Genomic DNA, 21910 nt, shown 5'->3' with positions numbered 1-21910 from the left:
CTCCTGGTAATAGTTAAAAGTCCTTGCAGATTCTTTTAAATCTGACCAAGATTTTATTTCAACAATACGGGCTTTGTTACTTTGCTAGTGAACTGTTGCTGGAATTACATCCTTGCTCTTGGGGTTTCTGTTCTTTGCAGTTTCTGATGGTTAATTATCATCTACAGGAGGGACCTCTAGTATAGGATTCCACAGTATGTATTTTTAGGCTCTCTCTGTTCAGCATGGGTGAGCAGGTGGTCCTGACAAAGTCATGAAGCAATTGAAGCCATAGGACAGCAAAATGAGGAGGACAGAAGGCTCATGCCTGTTCTTCATCTGTGCCCTGCCAGACCTGATTTTCTCTCCTGGTCTGTTGCAGAGTTTGTATAACAAAGCTTAAAAGTCCAATCTGTAGGTTATGTCTTTTCTTTCCATCTTTCTAGCTACTTTTTTTTCTTATAAATTAGATTATTTTTTCCATATTTTTCATTCCATCATTCTGATATAAGGCTTATGGCTATCTAAGGGAGATGCAGCGTTGAAAGTCATTTGTCCAGCACCTAATGTTTTGAAGATGCCCCTAAAATCCTGCTGCCAGTTGTGACTAAAAAAATCCAAAACTCTGGCACTCACAGAGCAATTGTGACCTCCCATCTTAGTTACATTACTATAAGTTTTGTTAACGCTGTGAGTAGATCTCTGTAGTATGCTCTATGTGGGTTACTCACCTTTGTTTGTTATTCTACTGTAATATTAAGAGCTTTTTTACAATGTAAGATATTCTGGGGAATTTTAGGCCTGAAAGGTGATGATCTGTACAAAAGGACCAAATACTTATTTTAAAAAAAATATGTTACTAAATGGAAAGAACAGTTGGTTCTTTTATTTGGAAGGGTTCTAGAATTTGAATATGCTTTTCTGACTTGCTTTAGGATACAATAACCATGCATTGTATTACTACATACATGATGGATGTGTATGTATAGATACAAGCTGTAGTTACTGTAATTTATTAAAACATAATTCTTCCTTAGGTCTGATTCAAAGTTCCCTTGCAAGAATATAATTTTCCTTATATCTGTTTTTGGCATGGTGTTACTTCAATAAATCATTCTCTCTCCTGCTAATGAGAAGTTTGTTCTTGTAAAAGATATTTATATTATTGAAACTCAATAAACCCATGTTATGTTTAAGAGGTTGTTACATTTTACATACATGTTAACAGAGGAAAAATAGGTTGGTTTGGGATATTTTTTTTTTCCTAGTCTAGCCAGATCCTGATCTTTAGAAAATCTCTTCTGCTTTTCAAGCCAGATTCACTCAGAAAGCAGATAAGCACTGTCAGTTTCAGCAAATATTTTTGCACTTAACTGCCTTAATAATTTATAGTATGATATTAGCTGAATCATCTCTTTTCAGAGAATGCTAATAGGCAAAATTCGTTTATTGTGTAAGAAGTCTGTATTTTTATAATATTCATAGAATGAAAAAAGAAAGGAAAATTGATCTCACTTGGTGGTTTAGTTCTTAAAATTTTTTAGTTTAGTTTTTAAAATTTAGTTTAGTTCTCAAAATTTTATGCATATCAGGATGCTTACCTATCAAACCCATTTATTTCTTTTAGGGTTTTTAGGAACCACTTGTGAGGACAAGATAGACCCTTGTGCATCATCTCCCTGCCAGAACAATGGAACCTGCTATGCAGACAGCCTTGCCTTCTCCTGCAGCTGTAGTCCTGGGTTTACAGGACCTACATGTGCTCAGCTGATAGATTTCTGTGCTCTGAATCCCTGTGCACACGGCATTTGTCGCAGCGTTGGAACCAGCTACAGATGCCTCTGTATCCCTGGTTTGTACCAACAGTTACATCCTCTGCAAATCTTCTAATATTTTTATATGTGGGTTCCATATATAGCTTAAAATGACTTCCTTTTCTTCTCAGGCTGTAAAACAGATTGAGCAGATGTTCTATCTGTTTAGAGCAACGATAGGAATCTACACATTGCAGTTGGAAAACCAAAAATTGCAGAGTGAGCATTGAAATACCCACTGAGATCCATATGGTTTGAGTGAACTCTACAGCTGTATTACAAAACTGTAGTCTGCAGGATAAATCTTTCGAATGCGAGGCATCAGCACTGTTGGAATTGCAAAATTTGGTAGAGAGAATGGAAAATGACACTGATCATTAGGGAAAAACAGACAGGGTGGCTGAACAAAGGTAGAGAAGGAAAAATATTGGTTATTCCAAAAGGTTTAGTTCTGCCATCCATGTTTACATAAATTATCTCTCTAGAGAAGATCCAGCAGGGCTGCTCAGGGGAGTCCAGTGAGGAGACTCAGCTGGGAACTGTTTGACAGCACAGCCTGGCATTCATGGGGTCTGTGTAGCAACTGGTTTAGCTCCAGATTTTTTTATCCTTGTACCAATGTAACAGGATATTGGGGTGCTTATAGCTCCCTTTTTCCATTTTAGCAATGATAATTAGTAGGTGAAGTCACAGTTAAAATGTCTGATAACCAGTGCTACACATCCACCACTGCTAAAGCACTTACAGAGTAAGCACCAATCTTTGTTTTCACTTGAATGATTTTGGCACTTTCCTTTTGGTTGTTCCTTTGAAGCTATAAACTTGAAAACTGAAGAAATTAAGGATAAAACAAATTTCCAGTGTACAAGGGATAAACTAAGGAGTGACATTTGATAGTTGTGGATATTTGTGAATATGGGGGTTTTGTGATGAAATTAAGTTATTCAGCATTTTTTAGGTAGTGTCACAATTTATCTGCTGTTTAGAGACATGAAAAGGGCCATCAGAAGATTTTTGGGAGGTACTCACAAATTACCAGAAGCTATGGAAATGTGTTGTTGGGGTTGACAGATTTATAGTTAAATTACATAATCTTTTATAAAGGAGAAAAATATGAAAGTGAAATGCAGACAATACCACACTAATGTTACCTTATAATGCATTTGTTGACAGCCCTTGTCATTAACAGTAGGAAAAACTAGACATTTATCTTTCCAAGAAACCCAGGAAAGTTCTAAACTTCTTCAGCAGGTTCTTTGCCTGTAGTTCAAACAAAGAAAAGCTAGTCAAATATTCTTGGTTGACTAAAAGTTTTTTTCAAGAACTTTCTCAACAGAACCTGATTAGAATTCCATAGTTTGGTTTTTCAAAATTTTTCTGTCTCTCTCAGGACTTAAGAATAGTCTTAGACCTCTCATGTTGTGGAAACTTATTTTTACTTGAACAATATTTATGCTTTTAAAAGTTAGAGATGAGAAGCCGTAGAGATTGCATCCAGGACCATATGTGGCATTTATTTAATTAAACTCTTTCGTGTTGCTACATGTATGACATTAAAAACAACTGTTTATTTTTTCCAAATATTTTGTAGGCTGCTGTAAACTTCACTTTTAAAAATAACATTGTTTGCTTCACAAAGAGCTGGAACTAGAAGACAAATTAAGTGAGCTTGTCATTAATCTGTCAATAGTTTAAAGACTTGGGTAACTTACTTCAGAAGGTCATTTAAGAACTGCACCTAAGTGGCATCAAGATAGGGGTAGACAGAATGTTTCCTCTTATACCTTTTATGCCTTTTCATTGTTATGAGCATACTATTATGGGTTTTTATTAAGTCATAGCAGCAGAATTTGAATCAGTTATTTTCAGATAATTTCCCCATGAGTTAAAAAGATAATAGATAAATGGCAGTCAACTTCTGTGTAGATCAGCATGTAGGAGGCACTGTGACTTACACTTTGCCCTTGGTTTGGGTAATTATTGAGTGTAAAGCAGGTAAGAGCAATTAAACTTGAGAATTCCTATGTTGCAATTCCTAAAAAAAACCCCAAGTAAAGTAATCACTACAAATCATAGCCTAATAATACATTTTTGGTATATCTATCAAAAAGCAGTTTGCTAGAGGGGGTGAGTAATGTAGTTAAGTATCTGGGATATTAAGAAACTGGATTCTATTTACAGTTTTACCTGAAGAGACCTTGACAGTATCTGTTACATTACTTGTAAAGTGAACGGATAAAATTTGTGTACAGTTTAGAAGCATTATCAAGGGTTAATAATAAAGATATTACTAGGAAAGAAATGGTCTCTGCCTTGTGACCTTGAGGCTTTCTGATTTGCAGGCTCTCAGCATCAGTGTGCCGGGTCCTAGACTATTGGCTTCGTTGTACAGGAGGCTTTCAGACATATCCCTGAATACCTACACATTATTTTTTTTTTTAGGTATTTTAATGGAAAGGTTGTTAAATGACACTTTAGAATTCTCTTCTGTATTGATTATCAGACATATCTGAAAAACAGTTTTATGGAGTTTGGAATCTGTTATTTAAATTTTGTGTTCAGCTCTAGGATGCTATAGGTTTTTGGTTGTTTTTTTTTTTTTTTTTAGTATTTGACAGAAGATATAGTTTTCTAATACAAAAACAAAGTGCCTGGGAGTATTGCTTACATGTGTGACCTGAATGCTGTCCTTCCTTTAAGCACTGTTTTACAGTGTCAGTTGGATTTCGGGTTTTCATCTGTATTACTTCTGCCTCAAAAATTAAACAAGAGAGGAATTTTAAATTGTTCCAATTAGTCCAAGGCCTGTGCAAGTCTCCTTGCTTGGTAGGCAGTTTGGCTTGTTTCTTTGGCCAGTGTACAGATTTGAAGAATGATAAATGATAGTGATTATACTTGCATAGCTGCACAATTTGCAGAACATGAACAACCAGACATTTGCTACTAATTTTTTTTGTGTGTGTGTTGGCTTTCATTGTGGGCTTTCATCTAATAGCTTGTATAGGAAAGCTAATTTCTATAAGGTAACTTGGAAAGCAGTCTAATATTTTGAATGTTCCTATTTTCAGAGTGGAAGGAAAAGTGTCTAAGTTATTTCTAAGTTGAACATACTTCAAATGTCTTCTGAGGGGCTCTGTGGAACTCCCAGTCCTATGCAACCATACCTACTTTGTGCTGTATGTGTGATTTTTCAATTGCACATGAAACCTTACCTTAAATCTTTATTTATATGCTTACACATCCTAATTATTAACGCTTATCACCTCGCTCTTTACAGGTAACAAATACTTAATGTTTGGACATTAGATTCAGAGTTTGTGTCGTGTTTTACTTCTTACCTTATATTAAAGAACTAATTATAATAAAAGTTATTGTGCTCATTTGCTGGCTTTCTCATCTAAAGTCTGATTGGTGAAACTAGTGGGACCCCTTTGTGTCTGTTTTTAGAATGTTTAGTCCTTGGATCCCAAACCAGTTTCTTCTTCCTGATAAACCTTTTTACTTTTTATATGCATTTGTTTTAATACAGCTACCATTACAAATTTCAAATGCAAATATTTAATATAGTATTTTTTGTTTTGTCTGGTCCAAAGTTGAGAAATGCAGCTAGAAATTGCATGGCTTAACATTGCAGCAAAGTTTTGGATTTGGGTTTTTTAAAGACATAGATTTTGAAACTGCCCAGCACATGTACAGACATTAACACCTGCCCTCTATATAAATATATTTGATGGCATATATAGAGCATCTGGGGGAAAAAAAAGAAAAGAAGAGTTTCAGAAAAAGTGCCACAGGGTATAATAAGTGGCTGCAACTTTAGAAACAGTACCATGGAGTATGTTCCCTTGATTTTACTGCTCATGCAGCTTAATAGATAATTCTAGGAGCATAAGTATATTTTAGTGCCTTTGCAGAGGCCAGAGCAACATTTGTCTGCAGCAGTTGCAATTTTTCTTTTCTCTGTTTTTTCTCTTCCCACATTTTGTAACTGGGGCAGGATATGTGAGCTCTGGAAGAAGTGACTTCAGGTTAATTCCAGTTCCTGACTGTCTGCGAGCTCATTATTGCTTCTGTTTCCTCGTCTTGTTTCCACTGCTACATTAAGACAACCTTCCTTGCAATCTGACCATGGATGGTGAACATGGCTTCCTACCTTCCTGCCATCTGAGCATTCTTCTCTCTTTCTCTTATTTAATTGCTGTATAAGCTCAGACTTTAACTGGACACATTTATTTCCTGGCCATTAACATGCAGCTCTGTGTCAGTGAACAGCCTTGTGTATGAACTGATGCTCTTCCTTGCAAAATGGAGCTGGTTTGCCTTGTACCCCATCAGGCCTTCCCATAAAGATGGGATTTATGTTCTGCTGCCTTGATTGGGTGAAACATTAAGTGTGGATAAGCCCAGGTAGTCACTGTTGAGGGGTTAGTGTCTAAAAAGGCTAAAAAGATTTCAGCTTTGTTCTTTATTGATTTCTAAAGGGAGAGTAAGCTTTTGTCTCTTTCTTTTGTTAACCTGATAGTGCAGATATTCTTGAGAGATTACTCTGCTGTATCTTTTGCTCTAGAAGGCTTTGACAAACCCCATGTCTTCTCCTCATCAGCCTGTGTGACACAGATTGTGGACTCCCTTTCCCATTTTCTCCTTCTGCAGTTTATAACAGCCACGTGCAAAGACAGTGCAGTTCAGCATGTAACTGAAGGCCATGCTTGGGCACAAATGCATTTTCTCTGTTCTTTTCAGGTGTAGCTTTTTCTGCTACTTTTACGATATGTTAGTTATGAGATTTTATTTCTATCAGGAAAATAACCTGCTCTCTTTGAGGCACCCTTCCAGTTGCTTCAGAAAGAGGAAGAATAATTTGGGGATTGAGAGGAGAATGGTAACAGATCTATTTCTACTTTTGTAAAGACCAGTAGCAATGGGATGTAGCAGCGGGATGGTAGCATAGAGGGAAAAGGGGTTACATAGGGACATCTCTATTTCAGGTTCCCTGTCCATTCCTCGGCTTCTGAAGAGATTCAATCAGAATTGAATCTTCATTTTCAGGTTCTGCTTGATTTCAGGAAGATTCTATTACTAAAGACTTCCAATTTCATGTGGCCTGGAGAAGTTGCCCTTACTTGAAGCTGCAATGCCTCCTTTGGGTTTTTTTTTTTTTTTAAATCCTTTCAGGGCACAGTAGCTGGATAAGTGTTGTTAATGTAGGCATTTTTTCTTTCTTTCTGAATACATCCACAGAAATATTGCACACCACAAAAGATGCAAAGAGCTGCATTTGACATCGGCTGGGAACATAAAAACAGTAAAACTGTTACATTACTAGAAGGAGAGGAAGCAACTACACTAGAATCCATTACTCTGAAGTTATTTATGAAAAATACCCCTGCTTCAATCTAAATTCTTCAACAAAAATGTAGAAATTATTTATGTAGTCTTTTTGAAGATGCATGTATGAATTCAGTGTACTATAGGGTTTATATATCAGTATAATTTAAAAGCAGTAATGCAAGGAGAAATGCTCATTAAGAATGAAAAGGTACCTCTTATCTCCCTGAGGAGAAGCATGCCTTTCCCTCAGGAGGTCCCACAGTGGAACATTCTCCATTCCAGCAGTTCCAGCAGAAGGAAGCTGCTGGCCCCAGGGTGAGGACGGTGAGGGTGAAATTGTGTGTGGGTGAGACCTGCCCTCTCGTGGAGAGAGAAAACATCTTTCCCTGGCTGTGTGCAGTGTCTGGCAGCGTGGGCTGGCTGCAGCCTGAGGAGGTGATACCATAGTTCATATTGATTTTGGAAACCAGACAGCTATTTAGTCACAAGTCCCCTTCGTTCTCTTGGAAAGGTGAGAAATGGAAAATATTTCTTCTAAGAATATCTAATTACATTGGTGTTAAACACTGGGAATTCCCATCTGTTTTTCTTTCTGATTCTCCCGTCTGATTTTGGTGGTTTGTACATTGGCTGTAGATCTCACTACATAAGGCTAGTTCATATACTTGTAAGCTAGATAAACTTCATTGTAGGCTAGCAAGAAAACCTATACATTTACCATAATTAATTCTCTATTACCTGGCTGACAGCTTTGGAAAAAATGGTTCTGAAATATTTCTTAATACTTTACTAGTCCAACTATTTCCTATTAAAGGACAATTTTTTGAGAATTATAATGGATGGTACTGTCTATATATCTTGAGTTGTATCTTCATAACAGTTGTATCTGCAAAAATTTTTCTTTTGAATTATCCATAATACGGAGGGAGAGAGTGAATGCAAATTTTGTCCGAAGGAAACATTTGTCCTATTTTCTATTATTCTATGAGAATTTTGGAGAATATTTATACCAGGTTACTGAATTTACTAAGGTGAGAATATGCCCCTCTCTTTGGTTCTTTGTTCATGAAAGATACTCTCATATCTGTGAGTTTTGCTACTAGAGATTAGAAATTACTTTAAGAATTAAAATCACACTGTATAATCTACACTTCGTATGTTAGGCCTTTTTCCTGGTACCTGTATTCATGCCCATTGCATATTTATTTATTGTACATTCATTCATCTATTTTTTTTTAATGTAATGAGGAAATCAAGTTTTTATAAGCACATGAACACTGTTCCAGTGCACAGCATTATATCATAGACTACACTAGGTCTGTAATTTCAGCTACTGTTACAACTAATGATTGCATGGCACACTAAGTAATGAAAAAGGTGCTGTTTTCAAGTGGATTAACTCCTTCTTTCTTATCTCATAATACAAAAGACTCAGTGGCTGTTAACAGGTGGTGTAGCTTTTCTCTGCTTCTGCTTTCTGTGTTTACCTAATCAGCCCATAATACCAGCCTATGGCTTGGAAATACTGCAAAGATGAAAGTACCTTAATGCTTCTACAGTGCTTTGACATTGTATAGCATTAATGCTAAAACATGTAATCATTCTAACTACTGTTATGCAATTATCACCTCTTTGATGAACAGTGGCTTTGATGCAAGGATCCAAAGGACTGGGAGATAGTCAATATTCCTGTATTTATTTAACAATCAGAGTGTGGGTATTCACATTGCTGCTTTTGGTCTTTGCCACTAGTCTCCATCCTTACACCTCATTGTGCTTTATCACAGGAGCTGGGAATTCTTTCAGAATACTGTGCTTCCAATATTTTCTTGGTAATTTTCACCTGGGGAACAGATACCTTTAAAATCAGTGTGTTAACATATATCAGTTTGCACAGTATATTTAAATTAGCAAGCATCTGCCCATGGTCTATAGTTGCCTAATTGTTAATTTTTACTGCAAAGTGTTTCATAACTATTTTTGTTTTCTCTTCATGTGATTTAGGTTACCATGGCCTTTACTGTGAGGAGGAATATAATGAATGCCTCTCTGCACCCTGCCAGAATGGAGCCACCTGCAGAGACCTCGTCAACAGCTACGAGTGTGTGTGCCTTGCTGAATATGAAGGTAGGCTGGGGTTTGCAATTGTTCTCTGCATTTTTTATGGCAGGTTTTGTTACAAAAAGAGAGATGCCATATGCTGAGCAGAAATATATCCCTCATGTTAAATTAACAGAGACAAATTTCAGTATCGATCCTGATCCCTTAATCTTTATTCAGATTAATAGCTAAGATATAGCTCCATTGTGAGTAATACATGTCCTGGTTTGGGCACAAACGGATTTTCTCTGTTCGTCTCAGGTGTGGTTTTTTCTGTTTTTATGATACCTTAGAAAGTGATGAGATTTTAAAAAACCTATAATGGTTAAATAGACTTTTTCAGCAGTTATTGTTGGAACCTTTACATAGAGAGCTTTCAAATTATTTTTTATTTGAAGTGAACTAAAAACATAATAATAAAGGATTAGTATTTGAAATAGATTAGCACAAGGGAGTAGATATAAAAATTTTGATTGTTTGTTTAGAAGACTGTAAAGCCCAGGGTGAGTAGTAGGTCTGTGACTGTTTTTCCATGTTAACTGCATCTGTTCTTAGATCTGTGTCCAAATTGAATCCCTCTTTGGCATTTTTCAAGTAATTCATAAAATAGATGAGAATAGTGTTTGGCTATACAAAATGTGTTTGTTTGGCATACAAAATCTTTTCTCTCACAGCAATTTCAGCTGTAAACAAATTAACACATATCAGTGGTCTGTGACAAGTCCTTGTGGGGAAGGCTAAAATGACTACGTTTTTAGTGTAGTCTGTGTTGAATCGTGAGAACACTTTGAATGTAATTTTATGTGCTATTAGGATTATAAATAAATATTCCACACAGAATGATTATATTTTAAGGAACATTGCTCCAGCATTTTCTCATTAAGTGTATCAATCCTTATCTGTACTGATAAGTAAAGCTCACTTAACAGCTGCTTGAGGCTAAAAATGTGTTTCACACTGGTGATTGCACCGCTCTTTGAGTATAGATACAGAATTCATCATTTTAGAGGCCTGGTGAGGAAATGACCCTCAGCTTTTCTTGGCAGTTTAAGCAGCACTTAACCAAAATGTTCACCATTAATGTTCATCTTCTCACCCAGCCTGTTGGTGGAGCTGGAAGCACTGTGAGCACAGCACATCGTGCTGTAAATGAAATCAGGGCACCTGGAAGCAGCTTTTGCTGATCACTGAGCTCCCATCATTGCAGAGCTTGAGGAGTTCAGTGGCACCATTGAATAGACCCGAGGTACCCAGCTCAAGAAATGATGTAGGCCATCAGATGCCTCAGTCTTGGCACTACCACCCCTGGGCTACCCATCTGCAGTGCCCCTTCTGCCTCCACAACCCTGGGCTGGCAGGCAGACAGGAGCTCTCAGGGCTGGGCAGGGCTGGAGTTTGTGCCAGCTCCTCACTCACAGAATGCCCAGCTAGAGTGCTCTGCCTTCTTGCTGCTAACACTGCAAATGTCAGCAAAATTATTTGGGAGGTCTGTAGTGAATATGTGTGTGTGCATAACTATAATATTTATATTAAAAAAGAAGTTTTACCTGAACAGTAGACTCCAAGAAAATAATGTGTGTAGCAGTGGCATTAGGGTATCTCTCCCAGTCCCTAGGTGGGAATATGCTGTTACATGTTGTATATGCCAGGTGCACCTTGCACTGTCTTCTGCAAGACAAGCCTGCTGGATTCTCAAGGCCTATGCTGGATGTGAAAGAGTGAAGGTAGTGGCATGAAGTAGAGCCATCCAGTTATATATTTTTAACTATATATTTGAATAATTTTTTTTATTACATTGGTAATATTCCTCATTTCCAGCAACAGGTAATAAGAGACATCAGAATGCTTATGTATGTTATTAAATAAGTTACATAAAATTCTTAGTCAAGACAATTATTGTTGACATATTACTGAAGAATTTTAGATAACTGATCTGTTTATGCTTCATTATGTGGTTTTTCATAGACATCCAATAGTTCTTCTAAGCATAAATTGCCCTGCTTCTCCTAGCCCACAGCTGTGGTACAAGCAGAGAGGAGGCACATGTGTAAAAGGTTTAGCCAGCATAAGCCCCATGGCTTTAGCGTTATGACATCAATAGCCCAGGAGGACAGGTTTGGAGCCTGCACACTCATCCAGGTGAAGTCAAGTTACCACATGTACTGATTCCATGCTGCCAGTATCAGTCATGTCAATGGTAATTACTGGTTTTTCCTTTTCAGGAAGGCACTGTGAATTATACAAAGATCCTTGTGTTAACATCAACTGCCAGAACGGTGGCACTTGTGACAGTGAAGGTCTAAATGCTACATGCATTTGTGCACCTGGATATGCAGGCAAGTGATTTGTGTGTTACACAGAATATCTAGTTGTTGTTGTTCACTGTGTCTAGAGGAAGACAAATATCAAGTAAGACTGTGTCTCTTCAAGGAAGAAATTAATTTGGGCTTTGCTGTATTGTGAGCAGTCTAGTGAGAATGAAAAGCTTTTGATATTGCTTACATCTGCTTTGAACTTTGTAGCAAAAGAAGCCTGGTACTAAAGTGTCTTCACAAAGCTAACAGCTATTTAGCATGGCTTATGACCTTGCTACTTGAGACTAGACTGCATTTTAAAAATAGTATTTTGAAGATTTCCAGGTAACCCAATATACTAATTGGACACTGTTGAAACTGAAAAATGTTTTAACAGTGACCTTAGTTACTGTGTGCTCAAGAAACAGCTTATTCCATTACCTTAATATGCAATTGCTATACTTGTTATGAATCAATTTACACTTTCAGAGTACTGGTAAGAAGCTCACTTAATCTTTTGGCCTTGTACTTAGACTGATGTGATTGGCATAATCCAAATAGCTAATGTCAAGATAATTTAGAATTTGATGTTCTGTTGGTCATGTAAGTTAATATCCAATGTGAGAATAATAGGTAAACCCATTCATAGCTGGTTTATAGATCAAATTGCGCTTTTCGATCTCTCCTAATTAAAGGACATTCTTTGGAAAAGAATTAGCTTTCCATTGTACCACATCAGTTTCTCAGGCAGATTATCTACATTATTCTGTAGCATATCAGAATATCTATGATCATGTGTTATACCACATTTTCTTGGGATGGAAATTACATTTAGAGAAATGAGACAGAGTCTGTGTGAGGTTAGTCAAGTCCCTTAGTCCTCAGGCTTTATTTTCACCTGGTTGAGTAAGGATAATACTTCCTTCTTGGAATACTTTTGACGTTCTGAGAATAAAGATGTATTGCACTATAAGGTGCTTTGCAGCAAGAGGGAAGTTAAATGACTGAGGATGTACTTGCTACATCAGGCACTTGCCATACATAATCTTGTTTTTGTTTTTATTTTGGTTTTTTTCCCCTTTGTAAGGTGAAGAATGTGAAATTGATGTAAATGACTGTGACAGCAACCCATGTCACCATGCTGGAACTTGCATAGATCAGCCTGGTGGTTACACCTGCCATTGTCCTCATGGATGGGTTGGTGCAAACTGTGAAATACGTAAGTTTTGTAGTTCTCTAACCATTTCTAAAAGTTGTAAGTTATATTAAAGGAATTTTTTCTTTATCTCTAAACACCTATCTGCACAAATACTCTGAGTCATATGCAAATGAACAAAATCATGGTAAATTAATTTTATTTTTGGCCACAGCGTTTCAAAAGTGGTAGTGAAAGTTAAAAACTTCTGGTTTTGGGACCCTACTCTGAGATGTGTCAGACTAGATTGTCAGGGGTGCTGCCTCAGAGCTGGGCACTCAGTTTGCATTTTAATTGTGTTCATGCTTCAGATCCTCCCTGCACACTTTGGGTCAAGCGTGTTCCATAGCAGTATCAGCATGGTCCTAACAGGCTTGTACTGACTTCAGAGCACCTGCAGCTCTAGTGATGTTTCAGCAAAACAACTTGGAACTTGCTTATCTAAGGAAACTGGTTCTGTGTAATTGTGCTGCAATTTGTGTCTGCAGGTTTTTAACAACTTTTTCAGGAATAAATTTTCCAGCCATAGGCTAATTTCCACCAAATTTGTAACAAAGAAGGGCTCCAAGACTAGATATTTCCAAAGCATTCAGTAAGACTTAAGAGTGGCTCCACTGGAAGCAACAGCTTCAGTGTGATCTTGTTTCTCGTTTTAGAGAGAAGCTTCACTGTAAGGGCCTCCTTATGAAACAGTGAAGAGTCCAGGAGAGGCAGAAAGTATGAAACCCAACTGTGGAAGAGTTAAAATGGAAAAGAGGTTTCATTAGTTCTGTTGCTCACAGACCTGCTTTGTATTTCTCTGATATTTTGTTCTTGAGCTAGAGATGTTGTCTTTACTAGAGAATTCATCTGTGTATTTAACTTCTTGAATGCTCAGGTACTGTGGTCATAGATCCCTCCAAGTCATTATACAGATACACACACAGGTTTGTTAGCACAGTTAAGATTGCAGACATAGGTGATAGATCAATAAAACAAAAAGGATGGATTTAAAAATGTTTTCTGTATCTCACACAAGAAACATGTGAACCTTCTATTTTTTACCCTCTTTTACTAAAACTTTACTTAAACTTATTGACTGCTTTTTTCAAACTGATTCTACTCTTGATGTTCTTGATGTTAGTCCTTACTTTAATCCAGTACATTCAGTTTCAGAGCTTTCTGGTGTAAGCAAAGACTGCAGAAGACCATTACCAGCTAGTTCAGAGATGGTGACAGCCCTGCCTTTTTTGTTATCTCTGTGAATGGCTCACACACTTCCCCGGGTGGTTCAGAGCCAGCAGACACTGGGAGCACAACCCTGTGTGCTGTCTGTGTGCCATATTGCTGATGTTAAAATATGCTCAGATGAACTTTTCCTGACAAGGCTGGTGTTAGTGACACCTGCAACATGCACGTCCAAGCTGATCAGCAAGGCAGTATAATTCTGCCTGCCTTCAATAATAAGTAGTTGGCTGACAGATGGGTTTAGTTCTTGGAGAAAGCAATAATTTGTTCTTGGAGAAAACAAATGCATTTCCTGGAGTCCCTTGATGAAGTAACAATTACATTTCTGTTATGTTTTGGAATGCCAAAGGGGTACAAAGGCTTGCATGCTTTCTGAGCCTGCAGATGTGCTACAGGAATTCAGTGGTGCATGTTCTGGAGTGCTCTGCTGTCATACTCTAGTCACTCAGAGTTGGGGTGTTTGCACCACAGATACACAGTGAAGTGCATGCAAAGACATGGGAAAAGGAGACAAGCAGAAGAGAGGGTGGAAGGAGCCTCTCCTACTGTCCAGCTACTCAATTATTTCTTCTTTCCCCTGTTAGAGGGGATGCAAGTTCTTTTATCTTATGACTGCTATGACAGAAAGCAGGAAATTACCTGAATGTTAACTGGCATTAGTAACACTGCAAGGCTGGCTCTCCACCAGAAATATTCAACCTTGCCTTGTTCACGGCAATTGTTTTCAACTGAAGAGGTTGAAATTACTGAGTTTTTACCCAACACATGACAGTAGCTAATAGAATGAATGCATAAAATAATAACAATAATAAAGGAGATATAAAAATACACTATAAAAAATTCTGGTTTGGACTAGTCACGAATGAAAACAGGAAAAAATTTTATAGCCACAAAAAATACATTTTAAAGAACAAATAACTTTAAAATTTGAGAGTTACCAGTTTTGAGAGTTACCAGGTTTTTTTTTTTTTTTTTTTGTTTGTTTGTTTGTTTTTCTAGTAAGTTTAATTTCAGCAAATATCTGATGTTCCCTTGCTATTTAAGTCACTTTGCCACAGCATCAAAATAAGAGCATATGTTGTTATGGGACATCATAAGAAATAAGGCTTCCCCAAAACAGATAACCATGGACATGCAGCCTCTCTAACCAGTGCAGTGCCTTATGTGCAAAGCTGGGGAACCTTCCCTAAAGAACTCGGATTTTAACATGTATGTAATGGATTATACAAACAAAGAGGGATTGAATTTTGAAGAAGTCACTTTGAAGAAAGAATTTAGAAGTAGTTTGATCTACAGATTTTTCTTCTACAGGTCCATGTAGCCATGTGAAGATCTTTGTACTCTCTATCTTTCCCTGAGCTTTGAATTAATAAACTGATGGAAACTTAATTCTAATCATATCTAGATAGGCCTTATCCAGCTGTTTTATAAGCACTTCTGAATTCACTGGAGTTGAGACAATGGTGCTGTGGATTTCTTTGAGCTCTGAAGTTTCAGTCTATTAGTAAATGTGCTTCTGTTCATCTTTCCAGTTCTCTTTGCCATATTTATTATATTCTTTCAGCAGTTAGTACATGATGGTAATAATGTGATGGAAATTAAATGTAAACATTGCATACTGACTTTGTATTGGACTGCCCCTCTGAATGCTAGAAAAAGCCACAAAGCCAGGCTTATCAGAAACTGGTGTTTTGGTGGCATTTGACTAAATCGATAACATTTTCTCCTTGGTAATTTTCTGTTACTGGCCATGAAGGAGGTTACTGGTACTTAATCTTTTTTGTAGAACCACCCTATTTATAGTTCCCCACTTTTCACCAGCTGGTTTAGATGCTTGAAGTGACTACCTTAACAGGATTTCAGGGTTATCTTCTTGTCAGACTGTTCTTTTTAATTTCCAAGTGCTGTATATACAACAAACTAGACAAGATGTATGTTGCCTGGATGAATTGTGATATTTTTTAATATCATCTTATGATCCTTACTAGTATTAGCAATTCCAATTAAATAGGATTAAATTCATCTTAATTATAAAGAGGCTATTCTTCCTTTCAAAATGAAATGCATTTGCCTGAAAAGTTGATGGCGCATTCACTGTAAAAATGCTTACAAATTTCTCATATGAATTCTCTAATGCCTGACAATTATTTGTTAATATCATTACCTTTGTCACTTTTGTAATTATTAATGTAGTTACTGAGGTATGCCAAACCATATGGTTACTTGAAAACTAACAATATGAAGAATTTCTAGTACAGACCGTGGTGTGCACTGAAGTCTTATTCTTAATTAATTTTATGAACTTTAATGTAGCAACTAAAAATACTGTGATTTTAAGCTGTCTTATGCTATTTCTAATCTCTGGAATATAAAATATTAATCTTTATATTTTGATACGGTGAGGAAAAAGGTAAGAAATTTTTCTCAGCTTTGTCATCCAGAGATGGAAGACATGGTATCTAAATCAGAAGTGCCTTGCCATATATCTGCACACATTAGATCTGAATTCAACCTAGTCTGACATTCTGACAGAAACCACGGTGTGTGACAAATGTGCTGCAGAACAGAAATAGAAGCCCATCCCAAACTTCACAGAGCACAGCTGCATTCTCCCCCTCATATCCTGACTGGGCAAACTGCAGTAACAGTGCCTTAGAAACATTAAATCACTGAATGATTCAGGCTGATCAAAACTTTACTGGACTCTGAAGAAGATAAATGAACATTCAATCCTTAAACTCAGCTCACATTTGTGGACAAAGTCTGAGTACCCCCAAGCTGGGAGGTGCTCCAGGACAACTTTCACTGTTGTGACAAAGAGCAGCCATTTCTCCAAACTCTGCCCAGCTGAATCCCACATGTTACAGCTTCGGGCTTTCTCACCACCTGCCTCTAAAATTGACTTTTTTTCCTGTCCTTGTGCAATCCCTGTATTTCTACTGCATATCAAGAATTTATTCTCTGCTGCTAAACTGGAGATTTCAACTCAGGAGCTTGAATTATCTACCATCATCAGCATCCTTGAGAGGTAGCTTCTGAGAATATCTTAACCTCCCAAAGCATATGCTTGGAAGCCCTGTTCCCAGACTGTTTGTGATTGAGTAAAGGGAGATTCTAAATCAGTGCAAAGCAGAAGTACATTTGGAAAAGGAACAGGCACCTACTAGAAATAACTTTTGCAGAGTGCTACATTTCTGTAGTCAGGATGATTCAATTCTGTTCCTGTTTTGAAATAATATGAGACCATAGGCTGCCAAAAATGAACTCTGTACTTTCCTGGAGGGAAGTACAGCTTAATTAGAAATATTCTGACCCATGCTAGAGAGAAACAGATCTGAGGACACAGGCAATAGATAGAAAATCTGTTTAGCATAGATGTAGTTTGGGGATCAAGAATATTTATGTAGAAGATCTGGAATACATAAATACAAAAAGCCTCTTCCATATTGTCTTTAAGGTCTGCTTTGAGAATCTCAGTGAGAGTATGATGGGGAAAAGACTCCAATGGGCTCCCTACTGTAGGACTTGATGAGGTGTCCTTTTTGTCCTTGAAATGCTGAAGTCTCTGCAGTTTGGAGGAGATAGGCATAAGAAAGTTTTTGTTTCAAATTACAAACCAAGTGTGTTTAGTACATCTTAAATAACACATTTTAGTGGAAGCCTTCACTGTTGGAACAACTGCACAAGAGAGCTGTTTGTTTCTTAAAAGCTTTTGCATAAAACCTGCCTGCCTTCAGAGAGCCTGTAATATAAAATAACATAATGCAAGAATAATTTGAATTTCTGTTACTTGGTTTGCACAGGAGATCAAACTAGATAAATGTTCCTATATGACCTTAAAAATCAACAGAAAAAAGTGGGTAAAGGTTCAACATAGTGCTTTTCAAATTTGTAGCATGTTAGGCCTGGTGTTGTATTGTTAACAGAGCCTGGGAAAGTTCAAATTACCTATCTCCATATTTTCAAAAGTCAGAACTATTGAAAATTAATATTGTAAAGTAGTTCTATTCAGCAGGGCGGATATAAATGACTAATTAGTGATAACCTTTTATTTCTTATTGGCAGATCTGCAGTGGAAGTCTGGGCATATGGCAGAGAGTCTGACAAATATGCCTCGTCACTCCCTCTACATCATCATCGGGGCGCTGTGCGTGGCCTTTGTCCTGATGCTGATCATCCTGATCGTGGGGATCTGCCGCATCAGCCGCATCGAGTACCAGGGCTCCTCCAGGCCAGCCTACGAGGAGTTCTACAACTGCAGGAGCATTGACAGTGAATTCAGTAGTGCAATCGCTTCCATCCGACACGCCAGGTTTGTGCTGGGGTGCTGGTGTCCTAGGAATCCGTTCTGATGTGTCATTGCAGTTCATGCACAGTGCACCCAAGTGCTGTTGGCAGAGGCAGTGGGCTGCTCTGCTGGGAAAGCATCAGCGCTGCTCACTGCTCTCACCTGAGGTGTGACAATACAGCAACACTCCTTGAAAACAATGGAGTTATTCTGACTTTATTTGGTGTAACTGGTGAAGTGGGACAGATGCAAAGTTTGTAGCCTGTCAGATCTTCTGTTAGGGATGTAAAGATTCTTTAAGTGCTACACACAAGTAATATGATCAGATAGGAAACACACATTGATTTTTGTGACTAATTTACCCGATTATTCAGTGAGAATCTCTTCACATCACTCATTTTTGTGCTCCTATTTGCCTTTCTTACTTGCTTTCCTAGAGATGGTAATTTTTTACTTTGAAATTGAATGGAACACTTGCAATGCAGGGCATTGAGTGTAGATTATTGTGGAGATTATTGTGTATATTTTGGTTTCAGAAAGATATAAGCCACTTTTTTTGTCATTTCAATCCAGGAAAAGGAGCAAAACTTTTATAGTTATTTTTTACATAAATTCTTAAATCTACATATCTAAAGGTCTGAATTTTCAGATTTCACTGATTCTGATAAATCTACTTTTAAATAACAGAAGCTCCAGCATTTTCTGAAAAAAAAATCCCTTTCAAAGTTAGATACCAAAACTTGGCAGTAATTTCGGAAAATGGAGGCTAAGGGAAAAGTTACTGGGTTATTTTCTTTAAAGGGAAGATTTCTGATAAACTCAGCAGGTGTCTGGGGGTGTGGATGCCTGTTGCATATTCAGTAAATTATTTTAAAATTGCTTGTTCATGTTTCTCAGCATTTTTCCCTAGATAATTTTTAAAATAATTTGATCTTTATTGATCAAAGTATTTGATTAGTAAATCAATACTTTGCTGTAAGACAAAACCAATGTGCTCGAGGATCATTACTAATAAAAGTCTACTTCTAGGGAATGTTTCTAAGATAAGCAGATCAGAACTAGATTGTTCTCCAAGCAGCTAAAGCACAGTTGTTTTTAGCATCCGTTATTTAGACATAAAAGAAATATTCCTTTTATGTTAAAATTTATACATTTTAAAGCTGGAGGGGAGCAGTGTAATGAAATAGTTGGCTAATAGGCCACTGACTATGGCAGCTGTAAGATGTCATTGAAATAGAACAGAGGTCTGTTATTGAAACAGAATTGTTCACTTTAGAAAAGCATTCACACTGAGTTCATGAATTATCTGGTGACAGATTATGCTGCAGTTAGTTCTGTGTGTGCCCAGATATCAGTAGCCTTCATGCACCACTTACAGTGTAGTTTATTTAATTTTTACTTTCACGCACTGATCTGTCCTCTTTGTGTCAGTTGAAGAGTCTTGTTCATCAGACTCTGATTAAGTTCTCTTGTCACAGCAGTGTCAGCTTCTCTCCACTGCATGTTCTCCCCATTCCTGTGGAGTTGCCTGTGTCAGACTAAGCTTTCTGAATTGGATGAGCATCTGCACACACTCATTTCTTACCATTTCCTGGCATAGGTCTCTGTCAGCTGCCTTTTTGTAGAACTGTGATCGTGTGCACATCACCTGGTCTCCACATCACCTACCAATTGCTTAATATACAGCCTCTGTCAAGGTTAATTGTCTGGGAACTCTAGGATTATAGCTCAATTTTTCTAAGCAAGGCACAATACCACCTGCACACCTGACCATTTCTCTGAATAATGCAGAGGTAATAAATTTTCTCATTCTCCTCCTGGGGAAACCAGAAGAATCCCTTCCTCCTCTCAATATACTTTATCCCTTTTTTAACTTCTGGTCTTTCTTTTCTACTTCTCTTGTTTCAATTTTATTTATGGACTCTGTTTGACAGTTGCTGGTTTTGAGCAGAGTAGCAACATGTGGTTGGTTTCTTAATTCTTTTGCTGGGTAAACTCTAAACTTCTGCCTGTCCCACAGAAGTCAGAAGATACCATTTCCTCAGGATTCAGCTGTACAATGTTGTCAAAAATCTATTTGAGTGGAGTTGTTGAGGTTAATAACTCTCTATAGTTAGCCATCTCTTGAAATGTTGTTCTAAGGAAGTGGAGGAGCAGGACCTTTCCAAAGGTGGAGATGATTTGCAGTGCCTGTCACACACACACACAGAGCTGCTTTTGCCAAGAATTGCTACAATGAATGTGTACTGTCCTCAGAATTACCACTGAACCCTCAGTTTCTCTCAAGCTACACAGGTCTCTCTTGTTCAATGCTTCACTGCAAAATATATTTTCTGATTGTTATTTCATGTACTTTATTTTGTGATTATCTTTGTGTTGTGTAATATTGTTATACACTGGTAAGCCTGTCTGATACACACATTGGAACCATCACCATCATCACCTGTGAATGGACATGCCAAAGCTAAATGTTGACCCTGAAGAACTTTCTCACTGCTACTGCTGCACTGTTAACCAACCCAAGCACATAATTGTTCACAGTATGGCATTGAAACTAATGTTAAAATTATTATCTATCATGTCCCCCCAGTCTTTTTCCACACTCAGTACTTCCCAGGATTGAGATTTCCCCACACAGTGTATACTCTTTGTTATATTAATAATCTTGTGTTTGGTTGCCCTGGAAAAATATCTTTATTTACTTGTTTGTATATGCTTTTGTTGTAAACAGGCAGTTAATTGATCCAGCACACTCTGTAGCAAGAACCTGCTCTTTTCACTATTGATTAGTCCTTGAGTCATTGCCTCTTGCAGATTGTATTGATAATTTCTTTGTGTGTTCTTTGTTTCTGATCACAAGCCATAACTCACTGCGTTGTTGCTGTGAATTTATTCATGTTTCTGTTTGTCACCAGAAGTTTTCTTTTATTTCCAGGTTTGGCAAGAAATCCCGACCTGCAATGTATGATGCAACCCCTATTGCTTATGAAGATTACAGCCCAGATGACAAACCTTTGGTTACACTGATTAAGACAAAAGATTTGTAATCTAGTGAATCTTTTTTGGATTATTTTTCAAAAGGATGGGCTACTAACCTAATTTAAATATTTTTAAGAAGAAAGCATAAGTAATTTAAACCATTAGATGCTTCAGAATTTTCTGTAGAATATTTAAGAACCAATTTTCTGCAGCTTTTAGTTTGGAAAAATATTTTAAAACAGAATTTGTGAACTTCATGATTTACATTTTAATGTACCTTGAGCTCTATAAATTATAAGCTTATGATAGTGTGTGCTTTTTTCTTGGTAGACACTATTACTAAACCCAGATGAGTTTCTTGTGGTTGTTACAGAACAGAAAACAATAATTAATGAGGAGTTCTTTATGAAATGTCAGTGCCAGCTTTCTCAGTAGAGGTAGGAAAAATGTGAAGCATAATATGATATATAATATATCCATTAATTAAAAAAGTCTAAAATGTTTGTGTTGTGAAAAAGAAACTAGTAAAAATTATTATTCCTAATCTGAATGAATTAGCTTTTGCCTTATTCCATGCATGGATAGATAACCTATTCCTCCATTATTTCCTGAAAGTTGCTAAAACATACTCTTGAGTTGATGTTTGACATTTTTGTAATAGTTATTCAGGCTAGGCCTTGTATAATAATTAAAGTGCCTCTTG

At 37.2% G+C, this 21910-nt stretch overlaps 1 protein-coding gene across 1 annotated transcript in view; it reads left to right on the top strand.

The window, feature by feature from the left end:
* Window positions 1-21393, top strand: part of DNER (delta/notch like EGF repeat containing) — a 110567-nt gene extending 89174 nt beyond the window's left edge. The window contains exons 8-13 of the mRNA XM_021536795.3: window positions 1607-1831; window positions 9129-9251; window positions 11447-11560; window positions 12606-12737; window positions 18006-18252; window positions 21164-21393. Coding sequence (XP_021392470.1) covers window positions 1607-1831; window positions 9129-9251; window positions 11447-11560; window positions 12606-12737; window positions 18006-18252; window positions 21164-21275 — 953 coding nt within the window. The 3' untranslated portion in view covers window positions 21276-21393. The remainder of the gene's footprint in view (window positions 1-1606; window positions 1832-9128; window positions 9252-11446; window positions 11561-12605; window positions 12738-18005; window positions 18253-21163) is intronic.
* The last annotated feature ends 517 nt before the right edge of the window (window positions 21394-21910 follow it).

Source organism: Lonchura striata, chromosome 10 (genome assembly GCF_046129695.1).
Source record: "Lonchura striata isolate bLonStr1 chromosome 10, bLonStr1.mat, whole genome shotgun sequence".
NCBI classification, from domain to species: Eukaryota; Metazoa; Chordata; class Aves; order Passeriformes; family Estrildidae; genus Lonchura; species Lonchura striata.
The sequence above is the reverse complement of the archived record's forward strand: the minus strand, read 5'-3'. Positions and strand labels throughout refer to the sequence as shown.